This window comes from Oncorhynchus kisutch, linkage group LG26 (genome assembly GCF_002021735.2).
Source record: "Oncorhynchus kisutch isolate 150728-3 linkage group LG26, Okis_V2, whole genome shotgun sequence".
Taxonomy (NCBI): domain Eukaryota; kingdom Metazoa; phylum Chordata; class Actinopteri; order Salmoniformes; family Salmonidae; genus Oncorhynchus; species Oncorhynchus kisutch.
The window spans coordinates 25253171-25279946 of NC_034199.2; the positions used below are offsets into that span (position 1 = coordinate 25253171).

General features: G+C 45.4%; 1 protein-coding gene across 2 annotated transcripts in view; it reads right to left on the reverse strand.

Annotated features, from left to right (window-relative positions):
* Positions 1 to 26776, reverse strand: part of LOC109870828 (protein dopey-2) — a 46193-nt gene that overhangs the window by 1800 nt on the left and 17617 nt on the right. Inside the window, exons 10-35 of one of the 2 annotated variants that reach the window (XM_031805682.1) lie at positions 25019 to 25139; positions 22458 to 22577; positions 22219 to 22330; positions 21908 to 22135; positions 21020 to 21357; positions 19926 to 20341; positions 17890 to 18161; positions 17434 to 17586; positions 15022 to 15122; positions 14629 to 14819; positions 12839 to 14508; positions 12516 to 12707; positions 12261 to 12386; positions 10783 to 10917; positions 10254 to 10309; positions 10023 to 10127; positions 7641 to 7707; positions 7249 to 7405; positions 6333 to 6415; positions 5994 to 6253; positions 5814 to 5875; positions 5601 to 5729; positions 1747 to 1883; positions 1546 to 1601; positions 1248 to 1388; positions 1014 to 1146 (exon numbers count right to left, since the gene is read on the reverse strand). In XM_031805682.1, the coding sequence (XP_031661542.1) occupies positions 1014 to 1146; positions 1248 to 1388; positions 1546 to 1601; positions 1747 to 1883; positions 5601 to 5729; positions 5814 to 5875; positions 5994 to 6253; positions 6333 to 6415; positions 7249 to 7405; positions 7641 to 7707; positions 10023 to 10127; positions 10254 to 10309; positions 10783 to 10917; positions 12261 to 12386; positions 12516 to 12707; positions 12839 to 14508; positions 14629 to 14819; positions 15022 to 15122; positions 17434 to 17586; positions 17890 to 18161; positions 19926 to 20341; positions 21020 to 21357; positions 21908 to 22135; positions 22219 to 22330; positions 22458 to 22577; positions 25019 to 25139 (5561 nt within the window). Of the gene's footprint in view, positions 1 to 1013; positions 1147 to 1247; positions 1389 to 1545; positions 1602 to 1746; positions 1884 to 5600; positions 5730 to 5813; positions 5876 to 5993; positions 6254 to 6332; positions 6416 to 7248; positions 7406 to 7640; positions 7708 to 10022; positions 10128 to 10253; positions 10310 to 10782; positions 10918 to 12260; positions 12387 to 12515; positions 12708 to 12838; positions 14509 to 14628; positions 14820 to 15021; positions 15123 to 17433; positions 17686 to 17889; positions 18162 to 19925; positions 20342 to 21019; positions 21358 to 21907; positions 22136 to 22218; positions 22331 to 22457; positions 22578 to 25018; positions 25140 to 26776 lie in introns of both variants that reach the window. The other variant, XM_031805681.1, reaches the window with a different exon arrangement.

Here is a 26776-nt window from a genome sequence, read left to right on the forward strand (position 1 = left end):
GACCAAAAGTATGTTGACACCAGCTCGTTGCTTCCAGACACAGTTTGGAAGTCGGTAGTGAGTGCTGCAACTGAGGAAAAAAAGCATAGCACCCGGCAGTCCCATTCTGTGAGCTTGTGTGGCCTAACACTTTGCGGCTGAGCTGTTGTTGCTCCTAGACATTTCCACTTCACATTAACAGCAATTAAGAGTTGACTGGGGCAGCTCTAGCAGAGCAGAAATTTGACAAACTGACTTGTTGGAAAGGTGGCATCCTATGACAGTGCCACGTTCAAAGTCACTGAGCTCTTCAGTAAGGCCATTCTACTGCTAATGTTTGTCTATGGAGATTGTATGGCTGTGTGCTTGACTTTATATACCTGTCAGCAACCGGTGTGGCTGAAATAGCCAAATCCACAAATTTGATGGGGTGTCCACATACTTTTGTATATATAGTGTTTTTGAGGTAGATACTGTATGTACATGAAGGCAGGGTAAAGTTACTAGGCATCAGGATAGATAATAAGAGTAAAATAAAGAATAAAGTAGCAGCAGCATATGATGAGTGTAAAAGGGTGTGTGTGTGCGTATGTGCGTTTGTGTTGGTGTGCGTGTGTGTGTATGTGTGTGTGTGTGTGTGTGTGTGTATGTGTGTTTGCGTTGTCGATATGCATGTGTGTGTGAGTTTTGTGTGAGTGTCTGTGTGTGTGTGGACATGTTTAACTATCAGAAGGGGATCAGAAGTCCCCACAAGAATAGTAAATTAACAAACATTTCACCATCTGGGGACATTTTGTTGGTCCCCACAAGGTCAAATGCTATTTCTAGGGGGTTAAGGATAGAATTAGGTTTAGGGTTAGGAGCTAGGGTTCATTTTAGGGTTAGGAACTAGGGTTAGGGTTATGTTTTCAGGTTAAGGTAAGAGCAATGTTTAGGGAAAATATGATTTTGAATTGTACTGAATTGTGTGTCCCCACAAGGTTAGTCGTACAAGAATGTGAGTGTGCATAGTGCAAGATAGGGTGTTCCCTTACTCCGTAGCGTTGGTGTAGTGCCTCTAGTACTTTGACAATATGGGGTTTGCACTCCTGCTCTCCCTCCAGGAGACTATTCTCCGGGCCACTGTAGCAGCTCGTATCCACTTCTGGAACAAAGGCCCAGCGATACCTAGACACGCACAAGAGCAGAGAGAATGGAATGCAATTGTAATCATTCTAAGCACACCCTACATACATGCTAAGCAGATACTAAGCCGGTTAGGCTCTTACATCTGAAAGAGGGGCATCTTCTCTGTGGGGAAGGCCAGGGCGGTGTCCAGGAACTTGCAGGCAGACAGGTACATGTCCAACTCTGGCTGGGGGAAAGCCAATGGCCCATTCCCAATGGCCCCACGTACAACTTTGGTCAACCTGACAGAGAAAGACAGAGTAGAAGGAGAACAGAGAAAAAGCAAGAGACAACACAATAAGTCTGAATGAAACATAGTCAAGATATTCACATGATACACTGCCTGATACATTGACGTTATATATGTAGATAAAATAATGGATGGGTAGACTGACTCACTTTGACACCTCTTTTTCTTCCAACAAGGCTTTTTCCAGCCGAACAAATATTCGGATCTGACAAACGGAGAGAAGAGACACACCATTAGAAGACAGGACTGGACAAACACTAACAAACACTTGCCAATATGCATGTAGGTGTACATGTCAGGAAATCAACAGTGACCGGAAGTGATGTCATCAATGTGGGGTTGTTCCTCACCAGTTCTGTGACCATGATTGGCCAGAGGGAGGTGAGGTGCTGGGGGGAGATCCGCAGCACAAGAACACGGAATGTCAGAAACATCTGAGCAGAGAGGGAGGGCGTCTGACCCATACGCAGAGCCTCTGTCAGCCGCTCTGAGTGAGGATGGGTGGAGAGATCATCATTACATTTAGGGATGGGTACGGTTATTTGAATATTCATATCTGAACAAACATAGGTATTCGATTACTTGAGTAAGAGAGTATTCATTTTTTAAATACGCTTTTTTTTTTAAAGGCCTTGTCTGAAATTTAAATAAAATCAGTGGAAGCTACCCAGAGGAGGAAGGGGAGATCCATAAAACAAAAATAAATTGAACGTTTAAAAAGTTATTCTTTTTGATAAAACTATTCACACCACCAAATAATTGATTAAAATACACATTTTTGCAATGAAGGTCTAAAGTAGTCTCAACATCACTCTGTAGGGTAGCACTATGGTGTAACCATCCTCCTCTGGGTACATTGACTTCAATACAAAACCCAAGAGGCTCATGGTTCTCACCCCCTTCCATAGACTTACACAGTAATTATGACAACTTCCAGAGAATGTTCTCCAATCTATCAGAGCTCTTGTAGCATGAACTGACATGTTGTCCACCCAATCAAAGGATCAGAGAATAAATCTAGTACTGAAAGCATTAGGTACAGAGCTAGCACTGCAGAGCATAAAATATGGTGAGTAGTTGACTCAAAGAGAGAAAGAAAATAGTTGAACAGTGTTCCAAAATGAAGGAGAAGCCATAGAGATCGAGAGAGATTTCATAAAAATAAATAAAAAATTCTGTTTCATTTATTTAGCTAGCAAATGCAGCTAGCTAGTTTAGCCTACTCAAACACCCTGCTCAAAAAGAGCGATGCTATGTTAGCTAGCTGACTGTGCAACACAACACTGGAAATCTTCGAAGTCAAGGTAAGCTTTTGGTTTGACAAATTAATTTCCCAGTGGCCCGCCGGTGTCAGTGCTAAACTGCTTACTGACTGTACACTAACGATACTGCATGATGGTATCGGGTTTACTAAATCAAATAAAATTTTATTTGTCACATGAGCAAATAGTCTGTGTAGGCATTTGCTTAGCTGTTCAGGAGTCTTATGGCTTGGGGGTAGAAGCTATTTAGGAGCCTATTGGACCTAGACTTGGTGCTCCGGTACCGCTTGCTGTGCGGTAGCAGAGAGAACAGTCTATGACTAGCGTGGCTGGAGTCTCTGATATTTTAGGGCCTTCCTCCGACACCGCCTGGTGTAGAGGTTCTGGATGGCACAAAGCTTGGCCCCGGTGATGTACTGGGCCGTATGCACTACCCTCTGTAGTGCCTTGCGTTTGGATGCCGAGCAATTGCCATACCAGGAAGTGATGCAACCCGTCAAGACGTGCTCGATGGTGCAGCTGTAAAACCTTTTGAGGATCTGAGGACCCATGCACATCTTTTCAGTCTCCTGAGGGTGATTGTCTTGGTGTGCTTGGTCCATGTTAGTTTGTTGGTGATGTGGACGCCAAGGAACTTGAAGCTCTCAACCTGCTCCACTACAGCCCGTCGATGAGAATGGGGGTGTGCTCAGTCCTCCTTTTCCTGTAGTCCACAATCATCTCCTTTGTCTTGATCACGTTGAGGGAGAGGTTGTTGTCCTTGCACCACACAGTCAGGTCTCTGACCTCCTTCCCATAGTCTCATCGTTGTTGGTGATCAGGCCTGACCGTGCAGTCAAGAGTGAACAGGGAGTACAGGAGGGGGCTGAGCACGCACCCCTGAGGGGCCCCCGTGTTGAGGATCAGAGTGGTGTGTTGTTACCTACCCTTACCACCTGGGGGCAGCCAGTCCAGGATCCAGGATCCAGTTTCAGAGGGAGGTGCTTAGTCCCATGGTCCTTAGCATAGTGATGAGCTTTGAGGGCACTATGGTGTTGAATTTTGAGTTGTAGTCAATGAATAGCATTCTCACATACAGTTGAAGTCGGAAGTTTACATACACTTATGTTGGAGTCATTAAAATTCATTTTTCAACCACTCCACAAATTTCTTGTTAACAAACTGTAGTTTTGGCAAATCGGTTAGGACATCTACTTTGTGCATGACACAAGTAATTCTTCCAACAATTATTTACAGACAGATTATTTCACTTATAATTCACTGCATCACAATTCCCGTGGGTCAGAAGCTTATATACACTAAATTGACAAGAGTATTAGTGAGGACTGGCACTGATGTTGGACGATTAGGCCAATTCATCCCAAAGGTGTTCGATGGGGTGGAGGTCAGGGCTCTGTGCAGGCCAGTCAAGTTCTTCCTCACCGATCTTGACAAACCATTTCTGTATGGACCGCGCTTTGTGCATGAGGGCATTGTCAAGCTGAAACAGGAAAGGCCCTTCCCCAAACTGTTGCCACAAAGTTGGAAGCACAGAATCGTCTAGAATGTCATTGTATGCTTTAGCGTTAAGCTTTCCCTTCACTGGAACTAAGGGGCCTAGCCCGAACCATGAAAAACAGTGCCAGACCATTATTCCTCCTCCACCAAACTTTACAGTTGGCACTATGCATTGGGGCAGGTAGCGTTCTCCTGGCATCCTCCAAACACAGATTTGTCCGTTGGACTGCCAGATGGTGAAGCGTGATTCATCACTCCAGAGAACACGTTTCCACTGCTCCAGAATCCAATGGCGGCAAGCTTTACACCACTCCAGCCGATGCTTGGCATTGCGCATGGTGATCTTAGGCTTGTGTGCAGCTGCTCGGACATGGAAACTCATTTAATGAAGCTCCCGATGAACAGTTCTTGTGCTAATGTTGCTTCCAGAGGCAGTTTGGAACTCTGTAGTGAATGTTAAAACCGAGGACAGACCATTTTTACGTGTGACGCGCTTCAGCGGTCCAGTTTTGTGAGCTTGTGTGGCCTACCACTTCGCGGCTGAGCCGATGTTGCTCCAAGATGTTTCCACTTCACAATAACAGCACTTATTGTTGACCGGGGGGGGCAGCTCTAGCAGGGCAGAAATTTGATAAACTGATTTCTTGGAAAGGTTGCATCCTATGACGGTGCCACGTTGAAAGTCACTGAGCTCTTCAGTAAGAACATTCTACTGCCAATGTTTGTCTATGGAGATTGCATGGCTGTGTGTTGATTTTATACACTTGTCAGCAACGGGTGTGGCTGAAATAGCCGAATCCATTCATTTGAAGCGGTGTCCACATACTTTTGAGTGTATATATAGTGTAGCTGGCTAATGTAGCTAGCTTCTTTACAACTATTTGATGTAGTCAAGACAGGCACTACCAGCTGGTATGATAGGTAATCTATGGCAGCAACAAGTTTGTCAAACTAGTGCAAGTCGGTTTGGAACACACCCGCTGAAATCTGTCCAAAATAAGCCCAATGCGTTTCTATGGGCTTATTTTGGACCTAAGCTTGGTCGCCCACCTTTGGGACAACGAGCATGAGCATCTCGTCATTATATACAGATCTCTGCTGTCACACACACTGGCCCCTGCTCCTCTCTCGCCCTACCCTTCTGCTGAAACAAGCAGAGCACAGCAAACCGGCTCTATCGAGTTGCACGAGCAAGTCTTAATTGATTTATTTTTGCCAAGTTAACAAAATTGTACATGTATTTGGACTGTCCGGAAATCTGAAAAAATAAAGATATTAGAATACTGAAATCATTTAAAATGCCCATCCCTAATCATATTGACCTTATAACATTTCACACACACACTCACATTCTCTACACACTCAGACACACAGCAGCAATGTTCATGCAAAGCATTCAGTCACACACACAAAGAAATGCCTAAATACACAAAAAGCACACCCACCTTGGATGAGGGGCAGGTAGAGGTGGTACTGGTCTAACTCTCCACTGAACATAGCAAAGGCCTGACGCTTCAGTAACATGGGCTTCTGCTCTACACTGGGAAACAGCTTCAGAGAACTGCTCTGCATGCCTGCAACACACACACACAGAGTTAACACGCACGTGCGTACAAACACACAAACACACACACACAGGGTTGGGTGGCTCTACTTACTCATGAGGTCTTTGAACATGGTCTTCTCATGGGTCAGCAGGTGGTCGATGATAGACCTCCAGCTATAGAAAACAGGTCAGGAGGTCAAACAGTCAATTTCTTTTGACATTTTATCTGATGATAAATATGTCAATATTTACATGTAATGTACATGTAATGTACACACAAATCCAATCTTACTGGGGGGTGCAGGAGACGTCCATGGTGAAGAAGAGGGGGTCCATGTAGAGTTCGAAGGCCTCTTTCCTCCAGGCCCTCTTGGTGTAGGCGTACCCACTCAGATTGCTCAGAAGCTGGGCACCTGCGCCAAAACTGGGCATGTTGTAGGCACTGTGGTTCTTCAGGTAGGGGAAGACGTAGTACATGAGGCGAGAGATGAGAGGAACCGCTTTCTCCTTCTCATCACTGCGATACACCATGTCCAGGAGAGGGGCTAGAACCTGCAGAGGAGGAGGGTCTGTCATATACAGAAACACATACATAGGCGTGAAAACCATAGTTGCACACAAACATACTTACCTCTGCCAATAGCACTAGGGCTTGCACACTGTACACAGAAGGGGCTGAGGAAGAGACCATGGTGCTGGCCTGAGCCTCAGAGTCTGGAGAAGAGAAGACAATTGAGGAGAAAGGGAAAGAAGGAGATGGGGACAGAAGTGTTGTTACTCATAAATATTTATGACTTTCTTCTTTAGTGAGTGCCCTGAGGACAGACCCAAGGCATCAGGAAGGAACTCTATCTCATACTTTAGACCACATCCTGAGTCTACCCATGAAGTACTGATGCCAGTGAAGCTGCAGTGCTCTTACGTCACTGGAGGAACTAGTCTGGTTGCCATGGTAACAGCAGAGGAGAGAAGTACTTCTCCCAATGCACTTTTGGAAGAAGTGTCCTTCTTCCTCCCTCGATCACTACACTGGGGGACTAAGAGGGGAAGTGCTGTATTTCCATGGTTACAGTATGGGTCTGTGGACTCTCTCAGTCCACTCTAATGTAGACCTGAAGAGAGATGAGGACAGAATAAAGGTTAAAAGGTTCAATTAAAAAATTAAAAAATGAGGAGAGAAGAGAGGAAAGGAAAGGTTGGTTGAGGTGGGCCCTTTCTCAGCTAATGTGGAACGTGCATAAGCGGGTCAGGGTTTGGTTGCCACGGTTACAGAGGAGTGTCATGCCCTGAGGCTTTAGGATGTGAGCATCTCTGAGCCAGTTTGAATCCTAATCTTCTGCTTCAATCGAAGGTCAATTGAATGTCCGCTCCAGTCCGCACCTTCTTGGAAAAGTGTGGACATATAGAGACAGGAGTGGACATTTGATATTGCATCATTTCTTTAGTGCGGACCTATCAGACCCCAAGGTGTAAACTAGACTTGAGTCTGTACTTGATAGAAACCAGGGATGTCTACAGGTGAGTGGGTGTGTGGTATCCATGGTTACCATAGAGGTCCAGGTCCAGCTCGTCGGATGGCTCCTCTGTCTCAGGACACACCTGAGGCTGGTTCTTGACCTCCAGGTTACGGCTGAGCCAGCTGGTCTGCTCCAGAGATGACCCCGCCACCCCGCCCACAGCCTCTAGGATCTTCTGGGTCACCTCCTACATGGCATCAACATCATTACCACCATCATCATGCATCTCACGCTGTACCCTTTCAATCTCACACTGAAGCCTAATTTACACCTTTCACTTCAATCAAATGTCCGCTCCCTTTCGCACAGGTGTGCAAAGTGGGGTTTCTGAATCCGTGAGGAGAGACCTAGCGGATGATGCGGAAGAGAAAGGTGAAAATTAGGCTGAAGCCAGGATGGTGATACTGTGACCCATGTCTTACCTGCATATCCCTAGTGTACTTCTTATTGTCTAGGTTGGGGAGCCGGTTTACAAAGTCATTGAGGATCCTGTGGTAGGAGAGAATTAAAATAACAGTACAATTATAGATTGGTAGACCAGAGTGCAATAATATCTTATTGATTATGATACAGTATCAAACCAAAGCACATCTGAGAGATGTGTGACGTTCTACTTATGTTTGGTAAAAACATATAGGAGAAACATTGTTTCCAACAGGGAGTGTTATGCTAGGAACAATATCTATAGTAATAAATCAGTATGACCAGAGATGAATGACTGATAACCAGTGGTGTAAAGTACTTCTGTAAAAATAATCTTAAGTACTACTTAAGTAGTTTGTATGGGTATCTGTACTATACTATTTACTTTTAGTTCACTACATTCCTAAAGAAAATAATGTACTTTTTACTCCATACATTTTCCCTGACACTCAAAAGTATTTGTTACATTTTGAATGCTTAGCAGGACAGGAAAATTGTAAAATTCACGCATGTACGAAAATAATATCGCTGGTCATCCCTACTGCCTCTGATCTGGCGGACTCACTAAACACACATACTTAGTTTGTAAATTATGGCTGAGTGTTTGAGTGTGCCCCTGGCTATCTGTAAAAAAATATCTTTAAAAAAATTGTGCCATCTGGTTTGCTTAATATAAGACATTTTAAATGATTTATACTTTAACTTAAGTATATTAGTATAGTAAGTATATTTTAGCAATTACTTTTCCATTTGATACTTAAGTATAAACTCAGCAAAAAAAGAAACGTCCTCTCACTGTCAACTGCGTTTATTTTCAGCAAACTTAACATGTGTAAATATTTGTATAAACATAACAAGATTCAACAACTGAGACATAAACTGAACAAGTTCCACAAACATGTGACAGAAATGGAATAATGTGTCCCTGAACAAAGGGGAGGGGGGGTCAAAATCAAAAGTAACAGTCAGTATCTGGTGTGGCCACCAGCTGCAGTGCAGTGCACCTCCTTCTCATGGACTGCACCAGATTTGCCAGTTCATGCTGTGAGATTCTACCCCACTCGTCCACCAAGGCACCTGCAAGTTCCCGGACATTTCTGGGGGGAATGGCCCTAGCCCTCAACCTCCGATCCAACAGGTCCCAGATGTGCTCTGTGGGATTGAGATCTGGGCTCTTCGCTGGCCATGGCAGAACACTGGAGGAAATCACGCACAGAACAAGCAGTATGGCTGGTGGCATTGTCATGCTGGAGGATCATGTCAGGATGAGCCTGCAAGAAGGGTACCACATGAGAGAGGACGATGTCTTCCCTGTAATGCACAGCGTTGAGATTGCCTGCAATGACAACAAGCTCAGTCCGATGATGCTGTGACACACCGCCCCAGACCATGATGGACCCTCCACCTCCAAATCGATCCCGCTCCAGAGTACAGGCCTCGGTGTAACACTCATTCCTTCGACGATAAACGAGAATCCGACCATCACCCCATGTGAGACAAAACTGCAACTCGTCAGTGAAGAGCACTTTTTGCCAGTCCTGTCCGGTCCAGTGATGGTGGGTTTGTGCCCATAGGCAACGTTGTTGCCGGTGATGTCTGGTGAGAAACCCTACTTACAACAGGCCCACAAGCCCTCAGTCCAGCCTCTCTCAGCCTATTGAGGACAGTCTGAGCACTGATGGAGAGATGGTGCGTTCCCATTGTAACTCTGGCAGTTGTTGTTGCAATCCTGTACCTGTCCCGCAGGTGTGATGTTTGGATGTACCGATCCTGTGCAGTTGTTGTTACACATGGTCTGCCACTGCGAGGACAAGGAGCTGTCCGTCCTGTCTTAGGCATCTCACAGTATGGACATTGCAATTTATTGCCCTGGCCACATCTGCAGTCCTCATGCCTCCTTGAAGCATGCCTAAGGCACGTTCACACAGATGAGCAGGGACCCAGGGCATCTTTCTTTTGGTGTTTTTCAGAGTCAGTAGAAAGGCCTCTTTAGTGTCCTAAGTTTTCATAACTGTGACCTTAATTGCCTACCGTCTGTAAGCTGTTAGTGTCTTAACAACCGTTCCATAGGTGCATGTTCATTCATTGTTTATGGTTCATTGAAAAGCATGGGAAACAGTGTTTAAACCCTTTACTATGAAGATCTGTGAAGTTACTTGGATTTTTATGAATTATCTTTGAAAGACAGGGTCCTGAAAAAGGGACATTTCTTTTTTTGCTGAATTTATTTAACCAAATACTTTTACTCAAGTAATATTTTACTGAGTGTGACAGTTGTATGACAGTTGGGTACTTTTCCCACCACTGCTGATAACGGTTTATGGACATTGGACAACAAATAACAGTACATGTGTCAGACAGAGAGGAAGTTGCTGACTCACCCCAGCAGCAGGAAGTGTCCGGGCGGGGCCAGGTTGAGCTGCACAGATTCTCTGAGAAGAGTGAGGAGGGGTGCCATGTTCTCCTGGAGCGCCTGTGCCGGAATACTACCACACACAGGGAGAGGAGGAAGGTGAAACACTTTTAAATGCTATCACATATAGGCAAGAACTAAAGTGTATTACTAACTACATGACACTGTGAATCTCTGTGTTGTTGTTGTAGTTTGTTACCTCTGAATGTAGGCATAGCTGAACTGTAGCATGGGGATGTCTACCAGGGTGGACTTCTGCCACACAGAGGAAGGAAACAAAAAGGGACTTGCATCAACTATGACCTTCACATTACCACCGTGTCATTTATCTCTGGGTTAACTGCTCCAGTTTCAACTTCCACCTGACTGTGCTGCTGCTCTAGTTTCAACTGTTCTGCCTTATTATTATTCGACCATGCTGGTCATTTATGAACATTGAACATCTTGACCATGTTCTGTTATAATCTCCACCCGGCACAGCCAGAAGAGGACTGGCCACCCCACATAGCCTGGTTCCTCTCTAGGTTTCTTCCTAGGTATTGGCCTTTCTAGGGAGTTTTTCCTAGCCACCGTGCTTCTACACCTGCATTGCTTGCTGTTTGGGGTTTTAGGCTGGGTTTCTGTACAGCACTTTGAGATATCAGCTGATGTACGAAGGGCTATATAAATACATTTGATTTGATTTGATTTGGTTAAACAGTCAAATGTTTAGGTGTATGTGTGTGTACCTGGTCTCGTTTGATCTGGTGGGGTTTTTTCACCACCTCTTTGACCATTTGCAGGATATGTTCTGTACTGAGAGTGCCCAGGGACTTCACCAGATCCACGATGGTCAGACGAGACTCACTGGCCACAGGTAAGATCTAGATTGAGATAGAGAGGGGGGGGAGAAAGAGAGAGGGAGAGGAATGACTTTGTGTGTCACCTTCTTGTTGTCATGTAAACAGGGGTGTGTGATGGAAGGTACACTATATATTCAAAAATATGTGGACACCCCTTCAAATTAGTGGATTCTGACATTTCAAATCGAGCACACAGCCATGCAATCTCCAAATAGAAACATTGACAGTAGAATGGCCTTACTGAAAAGCTCAGTGAATTTCAATGTAACGCCGTCAAAGGATGCAACCTTTCCAACAAGTCAGTTCGTTCAATTTCTGCTCTACTACTAGAGCTGACCTGGTCAACTGTAAGTATTGTTATTGTGAAGTGGAAATGCCTTTGAGCAACAACGGCTCTGCTGAGAAGTCCACTCAAGCTCACAGAACGGGACCGCCGAGTGCTGAAGCGGGTAAAAATGGTCTGTCGTCAGTTGCAACACTCACTACCAAGTTCCAAACTGCCACTGGAAGTAACGTCAGCACAAGAACTGTTCGGTGGGAGCTTAATTAAATGGGTTTCCATGGCCGAGCAGCCGCACACAAGCCTAAGATCATCATGTACAATGCCAAGAGTCAGCTTGCCGCCAGTGGACTCTGGAGCAGGGGAAAAGCATTCTCTGAGTGATGAATCACGCTTCACCATGTGGCAAACGGAAGAATGTGGGTTTGGCGGATCCAGGGCAACTCTACCTTCCTGAATGCATTGTGCCAACTGTAAAGTTTGGTGGAGGAATAATGGTCTAGGGCGTTTTTTCTTGGTTCAGGCTAGACCCCTTAGTTCCAGTGAAGGGAAATCTTAACGCTACAAAATCCAATTACACTCTAGACAATTCTGTGCTTCCAACTTTGTGGCAACATTTTGGGGAAGGCCCTTTCCTGTTTCAGCATGACAATGCCCCTGTGCACAAAGCAAAGTCCATACAGAAATGGTTTGTCGAGATCGGTGTGGAAGAACTTGACTGGCCTGCACAGAGCCCTGACCTCAACCCCATCGAACATCTTTGGGATGAATTGGAACGCAGATTGCGAGCCAGGCCTAATCGCCCAACATCAGTGACCGACCTCACCAATGCTCTTGTGGCTGAATTGAAGCAAGTCTCCACAGCAATGTTCCAACATCTAGTGGAAAGCCTTCCCAGAAGAGTGAAGGCTGTTATAGCGGCAAAGCGGTGACCAACTCCATATTAATACCCATGATTTTGGAATGCGATGTTTGATGAGCAGGTGTCCACATACTTTTAGCCATGTAGTGCGTGTGTGTGTGTGTAGCCTACATGTCCCACCCGCTTATTGCTAAATAAATAATGATGTTTTAAAGCACTCACTTTGTTTTTGGTGTGTCTCCTCCTGTTCCTCCGGCTGCTCCACACAGCTCCCACTGAGGCCATTAGCTGCACCCCGTACTGCCCCGTCAGAGGAGTCAGAAATTCCAACACACGCTGTCTCAGGGTCTATACACACACACACACACACAATGAGTAGTACCATCAGAGAGTGACACACAAATACACATGCAAAACACATCATAGCACTAGTGTCCATAAGAATGCACACACACTCGAACACACACACATACATACCTTGGAGCTCCTGAAGTAGACAGAAGTAGAGGTGTGTCTGGCGGTCTGGGAATAGTCTGAGCCCCTACTCTGGGACTCCTCCCTCTTGACCACACCCCACAGCAGAGCCATGCTACTGAGCATGTGCGGCAGCTCCTCAATCACAGCGTTGCGGGCATTCCGGACGTCTGCAGGGTCACAAGCCACCAGGGACTGAGAGGGCGGGAGAGAAACATTTTAAAGTTTTCTGCATTCACCTCTGTGTGTCTAAGTGTGTGGCACAGTGATCCACCTACATGTAGCCAAATCAGCAGACTGCATGGATATGTGTGAGTGTGCCTCACCTTCTTGTTGTCCAGTAGACAGTGGTGAGTGAGTGTGGTCAGTCCCTCCAGTAGGGTGAGAGGATAATCAGGAGTGATGTTCTCCTTCCTGCCAATCAGACTCTGTGTAGCCTTCCCCCCGTCGTACTGTTTGACCAGCTCATCCAGGTTCCTGCACATCTGAGTGATGAGAGGAGCCACGATGATGCCCAGCGAGCGCCCCAGGTAGGGCAGAGACGAGCAAAGCAGCGCCACCCAGTGGGGGTGCATGGCATAGCCGTACTGCGGCTGTAAAGCCCGGGCTGCAGCAGACACAAACATCCCCTGGGCTGTGATGGGCTGGGTTTGGACGTACTGAGCTGCCTTGATGGACTGTTGGAACAGAACCGCTGTCTGCCATTCCCGTGCTAGTGCTGAGGGGGCAGGGGAGTCACGGGGCTCATCGGAGTGCAGGGTCGAACCAGACTCCCCTGGCCACACGTGGTACTCCAGGACGATGAGGGCCTGTAGGAGCTTGAGCAGCTCCATCTGTAAGGGGTACTGCTCTTGTCCCCCTGCCCCTCCCAGATTCACCAGACTCTCCTCAGACAGACCTACCTGTTCATCTAACAGATCTACACCCCCCATGGCAGAGCCCTTCTCCGTTCCTCTCTGGCTAATGTACATGGAGGCTGAGAGGGTGAGGAGGGCGTACTGCTGCACCTTACACCTGGCCAGCAGCTTACAGATGGGCTCTGGGCTGACGCCAGCCTCCCCTTGCGTGGAGGTGTCTCCCTGGCCCCGCGCCACAATCCCCAGCTGGGTCACCAGGCGGGTCAGCACCCCCACGCTCTTCACCTGGACCTCTCTGTTCCCCTGCAGCTCCCTGGGGTCCAGAGTGAGGTAAGATGGGTAGTGGGAGCGCAGGAACTTCAGGCACAGGGACACCATCAGCTCGATGAGCAGGGAGAGGGGACTGGAGGGCGAGAGTAGGCGTCCGTAGAAGCCTCTTCCGTCCTGGGCCTGCTGGTGGCGCTGGAGCAGGTTGGAGACCAGATTGAGGTGTGCAGCTGAGCTGGTGTCCAGGGAGGTGGAGGAGAGGGCATTCACTAGTGGCTGCTGGGCACTGCTCCTCAACAGGCTGTCCAGCAGGGCCAGGCCGTGGAGCAGACGGGGCCAGCCGCCGGCCACAGAGTACAGCAGAACATGGCGGAACATAGAGTCGATGGCTTCCCGCTTCTCACGCTCCTGTTTGAGGAGACGTGACCGAGCCATGGCTTCAAGCTCCAAGTCCTCCTCCTCCTCGCTCGACAGCGAATCTGACGCCTGCGTGTGTTCCGATTCCATCCTCCTCAGGCCGTTGACCATGCTTCCTTCTTCTACACTACTACCGTAAGGGGCGGAGCCAGAGCTAGAGTTCTCAGTGGAGACCTGGACGCCGCTCGACTCGGTGTGTACACTCTCCTCCTCCTCCACTTCCTCCGGTTCGTCTTCTTCCTCTGTAGCTTCGCTATTGCTGCGAGACACCCCCGTGGAGTCGGCCGGTGGTTTGGTTGTCTCCGGGTCATGCTCTAGCTCCCCCCACAGGGCCTCCCGGTCCACCAGGATCATGTGACCCAGTGTACCTTCATCTGTTTGGGTACTGGTTGTTATGGCGTTCGTGTAACTGTTGGCAGTGCTTCGAATTCTGCTCTTTAAATCTTTCAGAATACCTACAGAGAGAAAGATATTTCTGAGCATATCAAAACACACACACAAACAAACACACTAGGAGAGCAACATCCCTAAACACTCCAACAATCTCCACTTCACCCATCAAAACACACACATACCTGCGGTGAGGTTCTGTTTGACACTCTGGATGGTGCAGCGCTGGGTGGAGGGGTGGAGCAGCAGCAGCAGAACAGGCTCCAGGATGCGGACCACATCCTGCAGGGAGAGAGCCCTGACCAGCCAGCACTGGGCTGCAGCACTCACAGAACCATCTGGGCTGTTCAGACAGTCCACCACCACACACAGAGACCTGGGACAGAGATACACAGTCAGTCATAGAGAGCTTAGAGACACACGCACAATCTTAAATGGTGACCAGAGAGAGAGAGAGAGAGGAGAGAGAGATAAGGAGATAGATACACATCCCATCTCCGCAATCTGAGGAAAAGGAAGGTAGTAGTAAAGAGTGATGTTGTAGTAAACCACTGACCGCACTTCAGCTCTGTACTCACCGGTCAAATGAGCGGTTCAGAGACATGGTCCGGTTTGACTGGATGTCCCTGGTCAGGTGCCACAGCACTGAGAACCTGTGTAGGGCCTCCAACCGTACAGCCTGAGGGACACACACGTAATTTACATGTTAGTTAAACACACAGGATAACTTGCTCTTAGTCATATCATATGAGCATGGCTTCGTGTATTTGTTCCTAGTCAATGTAAGGTGGATATGTGTAAAACTGAGTTTCTTAGTTACAGGGCCTTGTTTAAATGTGTTAGGGATGCTGTAGGGCAGGGGTAGGCAACTAGATTTCTGTCGGAGTGGATGGTTGGGGGGCCGGAACAAAATGATAAATGATACACTACAAATTGACCACAACAGAGCCCAAAATGAGATTGTCTTTGAAAATCTATTCAACCCTAGTTCCCAAAATGAGATTTTATTTCACACCTTGATTACATTGATCACGTCTCTCTTTTTTGGGGGAGGGGGATGCTTGGGAACTAGGGTTGAATAGCGGGAACTAGGTTACCTTTTCAAAGAATAAATAACTGCGAGAAACTGGTCAATTATACCCTACGTGCTGCTACGATGTTGTGCTGCTGCCATGTTGCGTTGCTACCATGTTTTTGTCATGTTGTGTTGCTACCATGTTGTTGTCATGTTGTGTTGCTACCATGTTGTTGTCATGTTGTGTTGCTACCATGTTGTTGCCATGTTGTGTTGCTACCATGTTGTTGTCATGTTGTGTTGCTACCATGTTGTTGTCATGTTGTGTTGCTACCATGTTGTTGTCATGTTGTGTTGCTACCATGTTTTTGTCATGTTGTGTTGCTACCATGTTGTTGTCATGTTGTGTTGCTACCATGTTGTTGCCATGTTGTGTTGCTACCATGTTGTTGTCATGTTGTGTTGCTACCATGTTGTTGTCATGTTGTGTTGCTACCATGTTGTTGTCATGTTGTGTTGCTACCATGTTGTTGTCATGTTGTGTTGCTACCATGTTGTTGTCATGTTGTGTTGCTACCATGTTGTTGTCATGTTGTGTTGCTACCATGTTGTTGTCATGTTGTGTTGCTACCATGTTGCTTCCATGTTGTGTTGCTACCATGTTGTTGCCATGTTGTGTTGCTACAATGCCATGTTGTTGTCTTAGGTAGTGTTGTGGTGTCTCTTGTCGTGATGTGTGTTTATGTTCTATATTTTTTTGTTTATTTTGTATTTTTAATCCCCGTCCCCACAGGAGGCCTTTTGGTAGGCTGTCATTGTAAATAAGATTTTGTTCTTAACCGACTTAAATAAAGTTAAATTAATGAAAATAATCATCTGCATTATCGATCATCAACGCTCAGGGTGGGGACAGACAGTGCATCTCATTAAGCTATGGAGCGCAGTTCACAAAACATGTATCATCTTCTCATAGTAACTTATTTTCTTGTGACAAGCCTACATTTGCTACAGCAAAGCCTATGCTACAGTATATAATACAAGGACTCATTTACACATCACCAAGGGGTCACCTTACTTTTTAATTGTAGCCTAAAGATAATTTTGGGATATTTGCATCTGCAGAGTTTTAAAACAGCCTAACACTCTAATATAATTGCTTTAAATCAGTGCGTACTTGAGCACTCTGTCGTTTTCTCTCTCCTTCAATTCCAATCAAAATACAAAATAGATATTCCTGTTCACGATAGAAAGATAAATATATAGATGTCCTAGCCTACCTATTTCAGGTAATAAATTCAATGAAGCCTTATTTTTAGCTCATGAATGAAAGGTTATGCATACAGTTATAACTTATAGCCTCTTGCTCAATACGCACCTGCGCTCTGCTGGCCTCTCCTTAAAAAACACTCCTTAGCTCGGAGTCCCGTGAAAAGCTAGACTAAGCAGGGAGTCACCATGGGCTATGTATTGGATGATGGCACAATAATTTGGGCTTCTTTGGGCTCATAAAATGTCTAATGTAGGGTACATAAAATGTCTTTAGTGTATGACTCATCAGGCTCAGGTAGCATCAGGCTTGAATTTTCATGCTGATCAAAGCTTGAATGAAATCCAGAAATATTTATATGCTTTAGAATGGCACTTCCGGTTTTGGTAGGAAATACCAGATTACCTGGGAGAAAACTGATTTATCCCCGGGATGGAACATTTGTAAAACACCGGGAAAACTCTATTGGGAAAAGATTTCCTAAGTTAAACACATTTTTAGATGAATTCCAGGAGATTTTACAGTATCTTACCAAAACATATATATTATTTGTTTAACAAAAAAATGTGGGGGGCCTAAACAATTCACTTGTGGGCTGCCTTTTGCCGACCCCTGCTATAGTGGTATAGGATGGATCTTTGCTGTAGGCGTGTAGTGCACAGTTTGTCTTGATAGTACAGTAAAATCTTGTTTGTGTGTGTTCTGTACCTTGTCTCTGTGCAATAAAGCCTGGCAGATGATGTCCTCACAGATGGATGCAGAGGGGGCCAAGCAGTGGAGCCGATAGAAGAGCTCTACACTGGAGGTGTGCTGCTCTCGACGCTCCACGTCCAGCTGACCCCACAACACCTGGGCCACCCGCTGCATGGGGTCACAGAGTTCTAAGGTTAGAGGTGAGGATGATTGGTGTTCATTTGGATCAACTGAAGGCAGCAGCATCATATGACGAACATTCTTGATCTGGTGAGGTAATAGGCAGCGGACATAAAAGGTGATGATGCTGTTGTACAAGTGAGTTTTACAGATGACATCTTCAGTAAGGAAATTGACATATTTCATCATATTATACAGTAACACGTCGGACCAGCAAGGCCCCCTTATATGTTCCCTCTTAACGTGGCAGTAATACAAGCCACCTGCCATGGCAGACAATTGTTTCCTGACCTGGTAGTAGTCTGTGCCCTGCTCGATGGTGCTTAGCAGACCTGGGTAGATGGGGGGCATAGTGACCATCTGCAGCCGCCCACTGAGAGGGTTACCATCGCTGGCCTGGTAGCGCCTGGTCTTGTCCTGAATGACCAGGGCCAGGGACCGTGAGTGGTTGATGAGCTCCAGCAGAGACGACATGGCCATGTGCTGCACGTGGTAGTCCCTCGACAGGCAACACAGAGTCATCAAGGACCTCAGCCACACAGGCAGGCTGTCTACGTCACTGCCTGAAGAGAAACACATTCCGTTTAAGTCGGAGGTTTTACATACACTTAGGTTGGAGTCATTAAAACGAGTTTTTCAACCATTCTTCAACCACTTAACAAACTATAGTTTTGGAAAGTCGGTTAGGACATCTACTTTGTGCATGACAAGTCATTTTTCCAACAATTGAAAACAGACAGATTATTTCACATAACTCACTGTATCACAATTCCAGTAGGTCAGAAGTTCACATACACTAAGTTGACTGTGCCTTTAAACAGCTTGGAAAATTCCAGAAGATGTCATGGCTTTAAAAGCTTCTGATAGGCTAATTGACATCATTTGAGTCAATTGGAGGTATACCTGTGGATGTATTTCAAGGCCTACCTTAACTCAGTGCCTCTTTGCTTGACATCAAGGGAAAATCAAAAGAAATCAGCCAAGACCCCAGAAGAAAAGTTGTAGACCTCCATAAGTCTGGTTCATCCTACTACGTTCATCTGTACAAACAATAGTGTGCAAGTATAAACACCATGGGACCACGCAGCCGTCATACCGCTCTGGAAGGAGACGCATTCTGTCTCCTAGAGATGAACATACTTTGGTGCGAAAAGTGCAAATCAATCCCAGAACAACTGCAAAGAACCTTGTGAAGATGCTGGAGGAAACCGGTACAAAAGTATCTATATCCACAGTAAAACACGTCCTATATCGACATAACCTGAAACCTGCTCAGCAAGGAAGAAGCCACTGCTCTAAAACCACCATAAAAAAGCCAGAATACGGTTTGCAACTGCACATGGGGACAAAGATCGTACTCTTTGGAGAAATGTCCTCTGGTCTGATGAAACAAAAATAGAACTGTTTGGGCATAATGACCATTGTTATGTTCGGAGGAAAAAGGGGGAGGCTTGCAAGCCAAAGATCACCATTCCAACCGTGAAGCACGGGGGTGGCAGCATCATGCTGTGGGGGTGCTTTGCTGCAGGAGGGACTGGTGCACTTCAAACTAGACGGCATCATGAGAAAGTAAAATTACGTGGATATATTGAAGCAACATCTCAAGACATCAGTCAGGAAGTTAAAGCTTGGTCGAAAATGGGTCTTCCAAATGGACAATGACCCCAAGCATACTTCCAAAGTCGTGGCAAAATGGCTTAAGGACAACAAAGTCAAGGTATTGGAGTGGCCATCACAAAGCCCTGACCTCAATCCTATAGGAAATGTGTGGGCAGAACTGAAAAAGTGTGTGCGAGCAAGGAGGCCTACAACCTGACTCAGTTACACCAGCTCTGTCAGGAGGAATGGGCCAAAATTCACCCAACTTATTGTGGGAAGGTTATGGAGGGCTACCCGAAACATTTGACCCAAGTTAAACAATTTAAAGGCAATGTTCCCAAATACTAATTGTGTATGTAAACGTCTGACCCACTGGGAATGGGATGAAAGAAATAAAAGCTGAAATAAATCATTCTCTCTACTATTACTCTGACATTTCAAATTCTTAAAATAAAGTGGTGATTCTAACTGACCTAGGACAGGGAATTTGTCAGGAATTGTGAAAAACTGTGTTTAAATGTATTTGACTCAGGTGTATGTAAACTTCCCATTTCAACTGTAAGATAAAAACAAAAAACATGTTGGTGACTTCACATTCAATATGTTCAACGATTAGGAAAGTATATCAGGGTGCATCATAAAGTAGTCAAATCAACCCTATTAGAAAAGCTGTATTCGGGTATGGCTAAACAACTATTATTGGCTAAAAGTGAATACAGTGACCTCACCTGTATGGTTGAACATGTCATTATAGAGCCCATGGCTCTCCCCCTCACTCAGGTACAGGGGGAAGGTGGTAGACTCCAACAGAAGGTGGCACGCTGCCGTGAACGCCTGTCGACACTCCTCCGAAATCTCCGCTCTGCTCCGGGGCATGTACCCTGCCCCCCAGTCCACCCCTCCTCCCGCACACCTTCGCCCCTTCTTCCTCTCTGTAGGGGGGTCTGGGACAGGGGGGTCTGAGGTGGCACGTGGTTTGTGTTTGTTGGGGGTGAAGAGCTCGGCTAGCTTGTCTTTGATCTGGGTGGTGGTGATCTGAGGGCCCTCCCGGAACGAGGACTTCCGACCAGGGGAGAGGGCAGCGGGGTCGGGTTGTACAGCCTCCTCCTGCCCCCTGACATCCTCCACCTGAACCAGCAGGTACCTGGGAGGGCAGAGAGAGAAATAGAGTTGGAGAGAGAGCAAGGTAGACAGAGAGATAGAGAGGGAGTGTTCTGGACCTGTTAGTTGTTTAGCACCCCCTAGTGGCAGTTTAAGTTCAGCAGTCTAGAATTGACCTGTTTGTTTCATGTGACAGGAGGCAGTTTCAGAAGTGAAGCAATGTGTAAGATGTGTCAGTAGTTACAATCATTCAACATCCTTCTTTATAAGCTTTGCATGACACAATGTCTGTAAGTACATGTGTTTATTAACACAAGGTAAATGTTTATCACATAGTTTTCATGTTTCTGTAAAAGATTAATAATTGAGTTAGCTGTTAGTTACTATGCATTAGCTTCAATGCTATTTCTCCCTAGGGATCCCTAGCTGAGTAATATTAAGCAAACAATTGCATTCTCGTAACTTTATTTTATATTTGGCTCTAGATTGAGTACTCTTATTCCTTATTTCATACATTTAGTGCAGTTATTGTGGAAGACATTCTGTGCTCTATACTACTGTAACTGAAAACATGCACTTTTGTGTTTGTTGCAGTTAGTGTTTAGCTAACTGGATAAGGGCTACTGTACATTTAGCAAATCCAGTATAGCGAGAGAAAAAGAAAATACAAAGTTTGTTAGAGTTGATTATTATGTTTCCCTGATGTGACACTGTTCTCTACCTGCTGATGATGAAGGCCAGGATATCCTGCAGATACTGGGTTATGGTCTCCACACTGCCCCCCTTCCTCCACACACCCTCTCCCTCTTTCACAATCCCTGCCTCCTCAGGGCCCAGGCCCGCCCCTGGTAGGAGGTGCAGCTCTGACGGCGAGGCGCTGATGCCCAATCCGCTGTCTTCAGACCGAAGGGGCAGGAAGGGGCTTTCTCCCTCTCCTGGACCAATCTCGTGCTCCATAACCCCATTCAGTTTAGGTTCTTCCTCTTGTTCTGTGTTGTCATGGTTACCGTTGACCTTACCAGCATCTTCATCGTTATCCTCCTCATCACTGTCATTGTACTGTAGGGTAGAAAATGTATGATCCAACCAGATTATCACCATTGAGGGAGAGTGTAGTATGACCTACAAATACTGTTAAAGAACCATCTCCTTGTCCTTAAACTTCTCAAATATCCATTAATTTTCAAGGAGAAATCCCATCACGGTCCAGTCAGTGAGTGAACAAAGATAGACACAGCTCCCACTGATCTCTATGTGACAGATAGACAGGTCAGTGTTACAGCTAGACTCCAGACCTTGGCAAAAAAAAAACTATTACATCTGAATGGACAGTGAAGCATGTGATTGGCCAGCCTGTGTAGAGTCAGGATCGAAGATCAAGACAAGAGTAGTACAGTACCCTACCAGATATGTTATCCCTCGGTCAGACAGATCACCTCCCAGACAGTATCCTGACCTAAGGGCACAGCATCCTGGCCAAAAGGCATGTATTTTCTGAAGTACCTCTGTAATGCTGCATCCTTAACTCCCATTTTTCTTCTACTCTCAATACATGTCACAGCTTTTCTGAACCACTGCGCGCACACACACACACACACACACGTCTGACCTGAACATATTCAAAGCTCTCCTCCTGTGCCTCCACTTCCTGTGTCTGTGACTCCTCCATGTCCATATAAGCCACAGGCATCTGGATCTTACTGAGCACCTTGAAGCAGGCGTCCAGGCCTTGCGTGAGCTCCAATAAGTCCAGGGTATTCATGTGGGTGCAGAGCGTGTGCAGCATGCGACACAACATCTGGGGCAGGAACTGAGACTGGATGTCAGCATGGAGCTCCTATTGGACCAAACACAGAGAAACGGACCAATCAAAGAGAGAGACACAGAGAAACAGACCAATGAGAGAGAGAGAGAGAGTACCAGAGGGATAACATCCATTAGAAATATGATGAGGGTAGAGATCTCTGTGACAGAGGGAGCAGGAGAGGCACTCTGATACTGCAGAGTGGGTAGCGGCAGGTCAGCTAGGTCACTATGGAGACAGAGACAGGATGAGAGAGAGAGAGCAGTTAAACAATGTTTGAAAAATATGCTTTATAACATTAAAGCTACTATGACTATTCCAGAGGAGGTACAGTAAGGGTTAGTAGAGGTGTTACCTGAGGCAAGTGCAGAAGTGGCAGGTCATGTAATCCCACAGGAAATCACTGTTCATGGAGCTCACCAGCATGTTCACTGTCTTTATGATCTCTGACGCATTCTTGTTTTCTTTTATTTTACTGCACAGACAACACAATACAAATACATCCTCGAAGTCACTATCATGTCACTCTCTTTTTAGAAAAATCTTAGGATATAAGGACAACCATTCCCAATAAATAACCTTCATTTATATATCAGTTTATTCTCCACTTACAGTGCCTTCAGAAAACCCTTGACTTTTTCCAACTGTTGTTGCAGTACAGCCTGAATTTAAAATGGATTCAATTGAGATTGTGTCACTGGCCTACACAATACCCCATAATGTCAAAGTGGAATGATGTTTTAGGAATTTTTTAAACAATTTATACTGTTCAAAAATGTAAACGGAACAATGTCTAATAGTTTACTGAGTTACAGTTCATATAAAGAAGTCAGTCAATTGAAATAAATTCATTAGGTCCTAATATATGGCTTTCAGTTGTCTGGGCAGGGGTGCATTAATGGGTGGGCCTTGGAGGTCATAGGCCCACCCACTGGGGAGCCAGGCCCGGCCAATCAGAATGAGTTTTTCCCCACAAAAGGGCTTTATTACAAACAGTCATACTCCTAGTCCATCAGTTGAAGAAGCCGGATGTGGAGGATCTGGGCTGGCATGGTTACACGTGATCTGCAGTTGTGAGGTCGTTTGGAAGTTCTGCCATATTCTCTTAAACGACATTGGAGCTAGTTTATGGTAGAGAAATTAACATCCAATTCTCTGGCAACAGCTTTGGTGGACATTCCTGCAGTCAGCATGCCAATTGCACACTCCCTCAAAACTTGAGACATCTGTGGCATTGTGCCAAAACTGCACATTTTAAAGTGGCCACTTATTGTCCCCAGCACAAGGTGCACCTGTGTAATGATCATGCTGTTTAATCGGCTTCTGGATATTCCACACCTGTCAGGTGTTTGAGCAAAATAAGCTTTTTGTGCATGCTATATGGAAAAGTTCTGCTACTTGTTATTTCAGCTCATGAAACATGGGACCAACACTTTAGATGTTGCGTTTATATTTTTGTTCAGTGTAATTCAAATAAAAGTTTATTTGTCACGTGCGCCAAATACAGCAGGTGAAATGCTTAAGCCTTAACCAACAGTGCAATTTGTAAGTAAAAAATAGGTATTAGGTAAACAATAGATAAGTAAAATGACAGTGAAAATAACAGTAGCGAGGCTATATACAGGTGGTACCGGTACAGAGTCAACGTACCGGTACCGGTAGTTGGGCTAATTAAATATGAAAAGCTGAAATGTCTTGAGACAATACGTTTTCAAACCCTTTATGACAAGCCTAAATAAGTTAACTTTGGATGGTGTATCAATACACCCAGTCACTACACAGATGCAGACGTCCTTACTAATTCAGTTGCCGGAGAGGAAGGAAAACGCTCAGATTTCACCATGAGGCCAATGGTGACTTTAAAACAGTTTAAGTCTGTGATAGGAGAAAACTGAGGATGGATTAACAACATTGTAGTTACTCCACAATACTAACCTAATTGACAGTGTAAAAAGAAGGAAGCCTATAAAGAATAAAACATATTCCAAAACATGCATCCTGTTTGCAACAAGGCACTAAATACTGCAAAGAATGTGGCAAAGCAATTCATTTTTTGACCTGAATACAAAGTGTTGTATTGGATTTGCCCCAAACATATTACTGAGTACCACTTTCCATATTTCCAAGCATAGTGGTGGCAGCATCATGTTATAGGTATGCTTGTAATCGTTAATTAATCAAATGTATTTGTAAAGCCCTTTTTACATCAGCAGATGTCACAAAGTGCTTATACAGAAATCCATCCTAATACCCCAAACAGGAAGCAATACAGATGTAGAAGCAAGGGGACTTTTTCAGGGTAAAAGATTAACGGAATGGAGCCTAGCACAGGCAAAATCCTAGAGGAAAACCTAGTTCAGTCTGTTTTCCACCAGACATTGGGATATGAATTCACCTTTCAGCAAGACAATAACCTAAAACACAAATATACACTGGGTCAAATATACACTGGAGTTGCTTACCAAGAAAGGGAATGTTCCTGAGTGTCCAAGTTACAGTTCTGACATAAATTTGCTTGAAAATCTATGGTAAGACCGGAAAATGGTTGTCTAGCCATGATCAAGAACAAATATGACAGAGCTTAAAGAATTCTGTAAAGAATAATGGGCAAATGTTGCACATTTCAGGTGTGGAAAGCTCTTAGAGAGTTACCCATAAAAACTCAGATGTAATTGCTGACTCAGGGGGTTGAATACTTCTCTAATCAAGACATATTAGGGTTTTATTTTTCATAAATGTTTTACCAATGTTATAATTTTTCTTCCACTTTGACAGAGTATTGTGTAGATCGTTTACAAAAAAAATGACAATTGAATCCATTTGAATCTCACTTTGTAAACAACAAAATGTGGAAAAAGTCAAGGTGTGTGAATACTTTCTGAAGGCACAGTATCTCTTCCGCACCGGTCTTCTCACCTGGTTAGTTGTTTGCCCGTCAGGCCAGTGCTGGTGATAGACTCCTCTCCCAGCATCTCTCTGCAGTAGCTGTAGAACGCTCTCACTGCCTCCAATAACACACTGTCCACCACCAGAAGACCTGTTAGAGACCACCATCATCACTACACACTGTCCACCACCAGAAGACCTGTTAGAGACCACCATCATCACTACACACTGTCCACCACCAGAGGACCTGTTAGAGATCACCATCATCACTACACACTGCCCACCACCAGAGGACCTGTTAGAGACCACCTTCATCACTACACACTGCCCACCACCAGAGGACCTGAAAGAGACCACCATCATCACTACACACTGTCCACCACCAGAGGACCTGTTAGAGACCACCATCATCACTACACACTGTCCACCACCAGAAGACCTGAAAGAGACCGCCATCATCACTACACACTGTCCACCACCAGAGGACCTGAAAGAGACCACCATCATCATTACACACTGCCCACCACCAGAGGACCTGAAAGAGACCACCATCATCACTATACACTGTTCACCACCAGAGGACCTGTTAGAGACCACCATCATCACTACACACTGCCCACCACCAGAGGACCTGTTAGAGACCACCATCATCACTACACACTGCCCACCACCAAGAGGTCCTTAGAGAGACTACCATCATTATCATCACTACACACTACCAAAGGTCCTTAGAGAGACTACCATCATCATCATCATCACTACACACTACCAGAGGGCCTGAGAGGGACCACCACCATCATCATCATCCTCTTCATCACCACTACACTATCTACGAGCAGAGGGATTGAGACAGATGAAGAGAGATAGAAGGGAAGGGGTGGGGGGAGAGAGATAAGGCCTGAGGGAGGGGAGGTGTGTGTGTTTAGGCCTGAAAGTGTCTGCATGCTTCCCATCCGAAACGGTTTGTGCATACAGTGCATTCGGAAAGTATTCAGACCCCTTCCCTTTTTCCACATATTCTTACGTTACAACCTTATTCTAAAACAGATCAAATATTTGTTTTTCCCTCAATCTACACACAAAACCCCATATTGACAAAGCAAAAACAAGTTTAGACAATTTTGCAAATATATTAAAAACAGATACCTTATTTACATAAGTATTCAGACCTTTTGCTATGAGACTCGAAATTGAGCTCAGGTGGATTCTGTTTCCATTGATCATCCTTGAGATGTTTCTATAACTTGATTAGAGTCCATCTGTGGTAAATTCAATTGATTGGACATGATTTGGAAAGGCACACACCTGTCTATATAAAGTCCCACAGTTGACAGTGCATGTCAGAGCAAAAACCAAGGCATGAGGTCGAAGGAATTGTCGGTAGAGCTCAGAGAAAGGATTGTGTCGAGGCACTGATCTGGGGAAGGGTAACAAAACAATTATGCAGGATTGAAGGTCCCCAAGAACACTGTGGCCTCCATCATTCTTAAAGAAGAAGTTTAGACCTACAAAGACTCTTTAAAGAGCTGGCCGCCGGGCCAAACTGAGCAATCGGGGCCCAACTCAGCCTTGGTCAGGGAGGTGACCAAGAAACCGATGGTCACTTTGACAGACTTCCACAGTTCCTCTGTGGAGATGGGAGAACTTTCCAGAAGGACAACCATTTCTGCAGCACTGCACCAGGTGCTTATGGTAGAGTGGCCAGATGAAAGCCACTCCTCAGTAAAAGGCACATGACAGCCCGCTTGGAGTTTGCCAAAAGGCACCTAAAGACTCTCATACCATGAG